General features: G+C 34.1%; 1 protein-coding gene across 1 annotated transcript in view; it reads left to right on the top strand.

The window, feature by feature from the left end:
• The first annotated feature begins 301 nt into the window (after positions 1-301).
• Positions 302-10,572, top strand: part of LOC132730544 (ER membrane protein complex subunit 4-like) — a 32,354-nt gene continuing 22,083 nt past the window's right edge. Inside the window, exons 1-2 of the mRNA XM_060716500.1 lie at positions 302-464; positions 6,437-6,563. Coding sequence (XP_060572483.1) covers positions 406-464; positions 6,437-6,563 — 186 coding nt within the window. The 5' untranslated portion in view covers positions 302-405. The remainder of the gene's footprint in view (positions 465-6,436; positions 6,564-10,572) is intronic.

Here is a 10,572-nt window from a genome sequence, read left to right as displayed (position 1 = left end):
TTTATACAACAAGTGACTTTATGTACTTTAGTCAGACATGACATCAGCGCCACAGAATTAAGAATGTGTTTGAATTTAGGTTGTGATTGAAAATTGGTTGTTTCGGGATACAATGTGTATTTTTTTGTTCACTTCACACTACTGTATTTTACTTTTTTTAAAAATACATTTTAAAAATTGTCATGAAAATTTGCATGATTCTGGAGACATACTGCTTTAAGTAAAAAATAAAATGATAACTTATAAAAAAAATAATGGGGCATAATTGTCTGCATTAAAAAAAAATGGGGGAAAACTGTCTGTATATTTCAAATATGGGAGAGAACCGTCAGGGGAGGAAACGGTTTGGGGTCATTCTTTTGTGGTGTTCAGCCTGTATTTGTGGTGCATTATACTCAACCCAACATGGCGTCAAGAAGCAGGAAATTTCATAAATGGACAATAGATTTTACAGGAGCGAATAGGTTATTAAACGATTCTACATAATAATTTCCAACAGATAACTAAAACATGAAATCACGAGATCAAAGTCAGAAATTTTTAAACCTTTTCGCGTACATATTTGAAAATAATTTTGGTAACAACTATCATGCGTTTCGGATCTATCCTGGTTGCGGTATAAATTATTGAGATTTTTGACGAAAGTGACCGAAAGTGACTTTTAAAATTTAAATTGCACCGTTTTTATAGACATTTACAGTGAATTTTCTGTTTGTAGACGTTTATTATTAGAAACTTAATAACATTTCTTATAAAAAATAATTACTATTGTAGAGCTGTCATTGATTCAGTGCAAAGTATATCAACGATATATCGATATCAAGTGACTAAAATCAACGACACACCGATATATCAATAATATCCTATACTCACTTGTATGTCATTCACTTTCATACATCTTTCAATGATTTCAGTCAAAAACATGTTCTGTACAGTGTCTTGTCCACTGCATGATTTTTTCCAGACAATATTTTTTGTCACCATTGCTATGAAATAATTCCACTTTAAAACAAAAGCATAACATTACATATAAATAACTGCTTCTGTATATATTTTTGCTGAATTTTATAATTTCTAGACATTTAATTTATAAAATTTAAATCAAAAGTATCGATTTTTTAAAATGTGTATCGATTATTGATCGGCAAAAAAATATCAACGATACATCGATATTGTCGATATCGATGACAGCTCTACACTATTGACCTTTTCGGTGGCGCGATAGCTCAGTTGGTTAGACCACTGATTATCACTCCTGAGGTCCCGGGTTCGATCCTGGGTTATAACCTTGGGATTTTTCAGAGACACTTTCAGTGTTTCCCACCTAACTAGAGGTGTACTGGTAAGAAATCCAGTAATCCTCGCATGTATCACTATCAGTGCTATATATCTACACTGGGCATGTAAAAGAACCAAGGGGTCTATTCAATAAGAGCTAGGGGCTGGTTCCCGGATTCCCTTGTATCTCATAACTGTCTCTTAAAAAAAAATGTTTACAATGTATACCTGCTTAGAGTGATCGTAAACGATTTTAAAGCAGTATGGTGTAGAACTAGAACCTAGCTAAACACCGTTTTCCGGTACGTTACGGATTTAGCTCTGGGGAATTACACCAAATGAAATACATAACGCAGTTACATGATATTTCTATTTTTCTAATTCTATCATTATTTTACCGTTTAAGGTGGAAAAAAATGATGTTTTTGAAAATAATCAATATTCCTTTAATATCCATTGCAAATTTTTCAAAAAAATAAATTGTTTATGATGAAAATCAATAAAATTTAAACAGACGTAGTGGAATCTTCCATAATAAATAAGGTTATTTTCTGCATAAACTTGTGTATTTACTTTATTTTTTGTATGGAATTATTCATATAATGATATTTAATTAATTTGTTATAAAGAAATACCTGTTTTATTTCAATTTAATTTAAAAAAGACCGAAAACATCGAGATCGCTATTACACTCCATTAGGTGAATTCCCCAGAGCTATGTACAGAAAGTACTGGAAAACGGCGTTTAGCTAGGTTTTCGTATTCGTGAATGATGATTAAGGTGATTCACCTTAAATCGCCATTGATAGGCCTAATTTCTATTCACAAGTTCTGTGATCTTTCTTTCGCTCACTTTGATAAATACGAAAGTGACTTGTAAAATATTAAATATAGAGTTTAAATTGAAATTTATACTAAAATTTGCAGTTTGTAGGCGTATATTATCAGAAATATATAATTTTTTTTTTTTAAAGTAATCATTATGAGGATTTAATCGTAACTCAATATTTAATACTTTACAAGTCACTTTCGTATTTTTCCATGCATTGAAAGGAAGATCGCTGAACTTGTATATAGAAATAAGGGCAATTAATGGCGATTAAATCATGATTATGGTTATTTATTATAATATATATTATAAGTGGCTAATAATATATGTCAACAAACAGCAATTTTAATGTAAAATTCATTCTATTAAAATGGCACAATTCAAATTTTAAAAGTCACTCGCTCACTTTCGTCAAAAATCTCACTTAAACCCTCCTGGTTGTACTATCTACCGGGAATGTACATCTCAGTGTAAGAAATTCGGATTTGAATCCACTAGGCCGGTCAGTCTACCAGATTGGAATATTCACTAGCCCAAAAGAAATTTCACTAGCACGATTCATTTGTTCAAAACAGTTGTTTATATTGCCTCTGAAAATACAGTAGTCTGGTCGGGCTTGTTACTGTAAAAAGTTGGTAGCCCGAGGAGAAATTTAGTAGTCAGGGGCTATCGGACTATTGCTAATTTCGAACACTGACATCTATCTACATCTACATCATACTGCTTAAAAATCGTAATCGATTACATTAAGCAGGCGTGTGGAAACAAATATGTTAAGTGCAAATTTATAGAGACAAGGTAAAAGCAAGTTAAAAAGAACTACAAGACTGAGATAAAAGTTAAAATCAAAGCTGGCATAAGGGGGTGGACCAACGCTTGGCGTAATAATACTATATTTGATATGGCAAATTCAAATCAACGTCAACAAACCTCAATGTTATATGTCCATTTTCAAGACCGATGATATTGTTTTAAATAGCCATTGTGTAAAATTTGCTAATCACATATTGATGTGCATGGCTGGAGCTAAAGATAGTCCGGATAAACAAGAGTGGTTTGCGTGAAATTGTACCATAGCTCGGCGTACAATACTACATGATGCAGGATTGTTTTTCGAATAAAATCTCTTTTTTATCCTATGAAGAAAACATATTGAATAAATTGTAACAACCAAATTAGGTTCATACATTTACAAGTACCCAACTTTTAGTTTAAATTTTACAGCCCCAGAACTCTAGTGTTAAAAGATTTTAATAATTTATATGTTGGGGATTACATGTATACGGTTGTTCGTCTGCTATTAGCATTGTCACATGACTTTACCAGCAGTGAACCACACCAGGATAAAATGGTGAAAGATGTAAATAAAAGCACCAGTGACCTTAATCGGAGATAACTCAAGACATTTTCAGATATTCTAAAAAAAAAATTTTACGCCGAGCATTGGTATGCGCCGAGCATTGGTTCAACCACTCTAGAACTGGTAAAAAGCATGCAGCTGCCCAGTAAAGAGGTCGGCATAATCCGGTCATCGTCCCCCAGGGGACAATTTTTTTTAAGTTACTATATTTGGCGTGACTTACATTAGATGTAATAAGTATCATGTAAATGCTTGAATTAATTTAAGAAACAAATTATTACTCATGATGCGCGCGCATTATCTCTGTAAATCGTACTTGCCAAGTCGCCTTCTTAGGCTTAATGTGAAATAACATGTATTTTAAGGAATAATTCAAATTCAGTCCATCGTGACATTCCATAAAGAACATAATTATCTAACTGTAAATGATTTTATTTCCATCTACAAATTTTTACGGAATGAATGGAAAGCGATAATTCATATTCAGTTTATTCCGTTTTGAGCATATCATATTGTATGTTATTTCCTTCCATTTGTGATATTTTACGGAATGAATGAAAAACGATTATTCCAATTTAGTTCATTCCGTAAAGAACACATCAGATTATTAATAAAATTGGCTACATATATAAAGTTTTACGGAATGAATCAAAACGATACGTCCCCAAGTAAAGAACACATCAAATGGTTGATCAAAAAGGTTCCATTTCTAATATTTTATGGACTGGAAAACCATAATTCAAATTTGATTCATTCTGTAAATATCACATCCGTGTGCAAATAAATTTAAGTTCAATATATTTAATTTTAAGGAATGAATGCAAAATGATACTTCAAATTTAGTTCATTCCGTAAAGATCACATCAGATTGTTAATAAATTTGAGTTCATATATAGAGTTTTACGGAATGAATGCAAATCGATACATCCAAATCGATACATCCCCAAGTAAAGAACACATCAAATGGTTAATCAATAAGGTTCCATTTATAATATTTTATGGACTGGAAAATGATAATTCAAATTTGGTTCATTCCGTAAATATCATATCCGTGTGCAAATAAATCTAAGTTTAATATATTAAATTTTAAGGAATGAATGCAAAATCATACTAAAAATTCAGTTCATTCCGTAAAGATCGTCATAGATTGTTAATAAATTTTTATTCAATATTTAGTTTTACGGAATGAATGCAAAATGATACTACAAATTTAGTTCATTCCAAAAAGATCACATCAGATTGTTAATAAATTTAAGATCAATATATTAAATTTAACGGAATTAATGCAAAACAATAAGTTCCCAATTTAGTTCATTCCGTAAATATTACAAAAAATTTATGATTAATTTGCGTGTATATTTGATATTTCACAGAATGAATGCAAAATGATAATTTAAATTCAGTTCATTCCGTAAGGATTACATGATGCAAGGCAAAAGAAATGATTGAATATTTCATATCGCGGCTGTATATATATATATATAATCCGGTCTTCGTCCCTGGGGACGTTGCCCACAGCACTTTCAAGTAATGAAAATTACTATAAAAACATATATTTGTTTGAAAAAGTCATTAAGATGCATTCCCCAAAACAAACCAAGCCCCATTTTATAAAATAAAAGAAAACCCTCTTCCCGGGAAAACTTCCTTTTACGAGGCAAAAAGAAAAGGACAAATATTTTATATCGTGGCTGTGTATATATCATCCGGTCATCGTCCCCGGGGACGTTGCCCACAGCACTTTCAAGTTATAAAAATACTTTAAAACACAGAAAATTTGTGAAAAAGTCAGGAAGACACTTCCCCCCAAAACAAACCAAGCCCCATTTTATAAAATAAAAGAACCCCCCAAGAAAACCCTCTTCCCAGGAAAGCTTTCCTTTACAAGGCAAAAGAAATGATCGAATATTTTATATCGCCGCTATATATATATAATCCGGTCATCGTCCCCTGGGACGTTGCCCACAGCACTTTCTTATGATAACTTGTTCAGGAGTTCTTGTGATAACTGTCACGGATTTCGTCGAAAAACATTTGTATAAATTACAAAAACACTCATCAAAAATGGTTATTTTCAACTTTCAAAAATAAGTTTTAGGTGCTAAATTAAACTTTAATGATTAAGCTTGTCATTATGTGTCAAAAACTAATTCATAGGCCATTTTTCATCACCTCCTATTTAAGATCTGGTAGTTTTGAGTAAAATTTCCAAATTATTTGCCAATTCACAAGTATTGACCTGTTTATTTCAGGTCCTCATCCTTGCCATACATAATTACCTAATTATTATACAAACTTGCAAACATAAAGCACTGGCTAACAGATTTATACCCGATTTTTCAAATGAAGATCTCACAGAGTTCTTATGATAACTTTTGTTATTGCCAGTGTGTTTGTCATGCTAGTCACATGACTAGTTTTAAAACTACTTGGTGATTCTGTCATTTCTATAGGCACAAATAATTTATTATCAGGTGAGTGGACAAATGGAAATCCACCAATGAGAAAAATGGGCCGTATGTTATCATTTCCGGAAAATGACCCGATATTAATATTTACGCGGTAAATCAAGCCAAAAACGGCATGAATGCTTAGATGACGACATCAATTTTTTAAAGTCAGTGGTTTCAGTTAATATACATACATGTAAAAGAAACAGTGAATTTAAGAGAAGAAGCCGTACGTTATCATGATCAAACCAGTGGAAAATTCTCTCGCTTCGATTCTAGTGACCCACATTTCAAAAGAAGAACGGGACAAAACATCATGAAATAAAATCCTGTGCCCGGAAAATTGTGGAAAAGGCTGCTATATGTACCTTTACACAAGAACATCGCGAATTTCAGAGAAGAAAAGGAAAAACTTACTTTTCGGCTGCATCCACTATCTTGTTTGTTTGGGTAACGAATGGTGTGATTCTCCCCCTTGATGACATTAATTTTGACTTCAGAGTTGTTTTTGTATTTCAGATCAAAAGGAGATAAACAATTAGCTCTACCATCACAGACAACTCTAGCTAGGCCTTATGGATATGCAGAAAATGTAAATGTTAAAGAAGTGGATAAAAAAGAAGCAGATTCTCAGCTTATAGTAAAGGTAAATTGACTAAATTTTTACATAATTATGGATTATGCTGATCTGTGTCACTAACTTTTAATCATTTACAGTTTTATACAAATTTTCAAAAAGACAAAGTTGTCAGAGGCAAACTTTTGTGATGGCAGTGTGCTTTTTAGCCCACCAGAATCGAAAGGTTCAAGGTATGAGTATCAAAGGGGGATGGTCCATCGTACGTCTTCATGCGTCAACAATTATCTTCTCTGAAACTGCTGGGCAGATTTACCTCAAATTTGGTCTGTAGCATCCTTGTGACAGTCACATTTAAATTTGCTCATGTCATTTCAATTGGCCCCTTTTAGGGGTCAACAGAGCTAAAAAACACCACTAAATTAAATGATGGATGATCACCAAACTTTATCTGTAGCATTCTTAGGTAGGCTTTTATCCAATTTGCTCATATTAATTTGATTGGACCCTTTTAGGGTCCGCTAAAGCTAAAAACAGAAATAAAACTTTAATCATCTTCTACTGAACTAATGGGTGGATGATCACCAAACTTTGTCTGTAGCATTCTTAGGTAGCCTTTTATCAAGTTTGCTAAAATTTGATTGATTGGCCCCTTTCAGGGGCTGCTATAACTAAAAATAGAAAAATCTTAAAATATTTTTATGCCACCACAGAATCTGCGATGTGGTGGCATATTGTGATTCACATGTGTGTGTGTGCGTGTGTTCGTGTGTGCATATGTATGTATGTATTGCATGTATGTATGTATTGTATTTATGTATGTTATATAGATTATATAGTGAACTTAAAAAATCTTCTTGTGAAAAATCACTAGTCCAATTTCAACCAAACTTGGCAGGATTGATCCTTGGGTGAAGGGCTTCCAAGTTCCAAAGTTGTTCAAAGAATTTCATTCCATGCAGAAATCTGGTGGCTATGGCAACAAAAAGGAATTATATAAATAAATTTAAAAAATCTTCTTGTAAAGACCTACAAGGCCTAGAGCATAGATATTTGTATAAGGCAGTGTCTGGTAGACTTATATGAAGATTGTTAGCTCACCTGTCACAAAGTGACAGGGTGAGCTTTTGTGATCGCTTTTCGTCCGGCGTCCGTCTGTCCGTTGTCCGTAAACTTTTACTTTAAATGACATCTCCTCATAAACCACTGAGCCAATTTCATCCAAACTTCACATGAATGTTCCTTTGGTGGTCACCTTTGAAAATTGTTCAAAGAATTTAATTCCATGCAGAACTCTGGTTGCCATGGCAACCAAAAGAAAAAACTTTAAATATCATCTTCTAAAAAATCCAAAGAGCTGGAGCTTAGATATTTGGCATGAAACATCTTCTAGTAAGTGTCTACCAAGTTTGTTCAAATAAAAGCCCTGGGGTCAAAATTGGCCCCGTCCCAGGGGGTCATTGATTTTCCCTATATGCATATAGTAAAACCTTAAAAAATCTTCTTTAAAAGAACCCAAAGACCTATAGCTAAGATATTTAGCATGAAACATCCTCTAATGGGTGTCTACCAAGTTTGTTCAAATAAAAGCCCTGGGGTCAAAATTGGCCCCGCCCCAGGGGGTCATTGATTTTCCCTATATGCATATAGTAAAAACTTAAAAAATCTTCTTTTAAAGAACCCAAAAAGCTAGAGCTAAGATATTTAGCATGAAACATGTTCTAATGGATGTCTACCAAGTTTGTTCAAATAAGAGCCCTGGGGTCAAAATTTGCCCCGCCCCGGGGGTCATTGATTTTCCTTATATGTGTATAGCAAAAACTTAAAAATCTTTTTGTAAAGAACCCAAAGACCTAGAGCTTAGATATTTAGCATGAAACATCCTCTAATTAGTTTCTACCAAGTTTGTTCAAATAAAAGCCCTGAGGTCAAAATTGGCCCCGCCCGGGGGTCATTGGTTTTCCCTATATGCATATAGTAAAAACTTAAAAAATCTTCTTTTATAGAACCCAAAGACCTAGAGCTAAGATATTTAGCATGAAAAAGAACATCCTCTAATGGGTGTCTACCAAGTTTGTTCAAATAAAAGCCCTGGGGTCAAAATTGGCCCCTCCCGGGGGGTCCTTGGTTTTCCCTATATGCATATAGTAAAAAGTTAAAAAATCTTCTTTATAGAACCCAAAGACCTAGAGCTAAGATATTTAGCATGAAACATCCTCTTATGGGTGTCTACCAAGTTTGTTCAAATAAAAGCCCTGGGGTCAAAATTGGCCCCGCCCCAGGGGGTCATTGATTTTCCCTATATGCATATAGTAAAAACTTAAAATATCTTCTTTTAAAGAACCCAAAGAGCTAGAGCTAAGATATTTAGCATGAAACATGTTCTAATGGATGTCTACCAAGTTTGTTCAAATAAGAACCCTGGGGTAAAAATTGGCCCTGCCCCCAGGGGGTCATTGATTTTTCTTGTATGTGTATAACAAAAACTTAAAAAATCTTCTTTGAAAAAAACAAATAGCTAGAGTTTAGATACTAAGCTTGAAACATCTTCTAGTGAGTGTCTACCAAGTTTGTTGTAATAAAAGCCCTAGGGTCAAAATTGGCCCCGCTCCGGGGGTCATTCATTTTCCTTATATGTGTATAACAAAAACTTAAAAAATCTTCTTTGAAAAAACTCAAATAGCTAGAGTTTAGATATTAAGCACGAAGCATCTTCTAGTGAGTGTCTACAAAGTTTGTTCAAATAAAAGCCCTGGGGTCAAAATTGGCCCCGCCCCGGTGACATTGATTTTCCTTATATGTGTATAGCAAAAACTTAAAAATCTTCTTTGAAAAAACCTGAATAGCTAGAGTTTAGATATTAAGCATGAAACATTTTCTAGTAAGTGTCTACAAAATTAATATTGTTCAAATAAAAGCCCTTGGGTCAAAACTGGCCCCGCCCCAGGTGTGTCATTGTTTTTAACTATATGTGTAAAGAAAAAACTTGACCAGCTAGACCTTAGATGTTTAGCATGAAACATCTTCTAATGGGTGTCTACCAAGTTTGTTCAAATAAAAGCCCTGGGGTTTAAACTGGCCGCGCTCCGGGGGCCTATATACAGGTGAGCGACTTCAGGGCCATCATGGCCCTCTTGTTCAAATACTAGCCCTGGGTTCAAAATTGAAAATTCAAAATTAACCCCTATTGATTTTGTGGTCACAAGGTCATGGTCACTATTACCTTGAAACTGAAAATGGTTTCCAGAGCATAACTTAAGTTCCATTTGGCCCACAGTATTCAAACTTCATCGGATGATTGTCCATATTGGGTAGAAGACCCCTATTGATTTTGGGGTCAAAGGTCAAGGTCACTATTACCTTAAAACTGAAAACAGTTTCAGCTCAATAACCTACAGCTGTAAAATTTTATAGGATGAACAGCCATGTCCAATACATGACCCCTATTGATTTTAGGGTCATAACGTCAAAGGTCAGGGTCACAATGATCTTTACACTGAAAGTTGTGGTTTCTGGAGCATAATTACAACTTGATGGTGGTGCTTTGAAAGCAGCAACTGTATATATATAAATGAAGGTTCTTCAGCTATAAAGGAAGAATGCTTTTTGAAGGAGGTAATACTGTATTTAATTCCCATGTCTTACAAATGTTTCATCCTTACTAACAAAAAAAACCCAACACTTTCGGGCATATAATGCTTCGCCTAGTGGTGCTCTTGTTCATAGTTTCATAGCAGTTTGAACTTGTAACAGGAGGCTTTTCAATGAAAACGGCCATTTTTCACAATATGCTCATGAGGTAAAGGGTTAAGAAACTAGGACTATCTGTATTTTGCCCATATGTTTTTATTCCCCCAAAAACGAAGTTTGGGGGGGTATATAGGAGTCACCCGGTTGTCGGTCGATCAGTTGGTCGGTAGGTCGGTCCAGACGTCCGTTGCATTTTCCTTGTCCGGAGCATAACTTGAAGACTAATGGTTGGAATTCAATATAACTACATACAATGGTCAAGCACATTGAGAGGAAGTGCAGTGCACAAGAACCATAACTCTATCTTGACTAATTACAGAGTTATTGC

Source organism: Ruditapes philippinarum, unplaced genomic scaffold (assembly GCF_026571515.1).
Source record: "Ruditapes philippinarum isolate M1 unplaced genomic scaffold, ASM2657151v2 ctg185_1_1_1_1, whole genome shotgun sequence".
In the NCBI taxonomy this organism is placed as follows: Eukaryota; Metazoa; Mollusca; class Bivalvia; order Venerida; family Veneridae; genus Ruditapes; species Ruditapes philippinarum.
The sequence above is the reverse complement of the archived record's forward strand: the minus strand, read 5'-3'. Positions and strand labels throughout refer to the sequence as shown.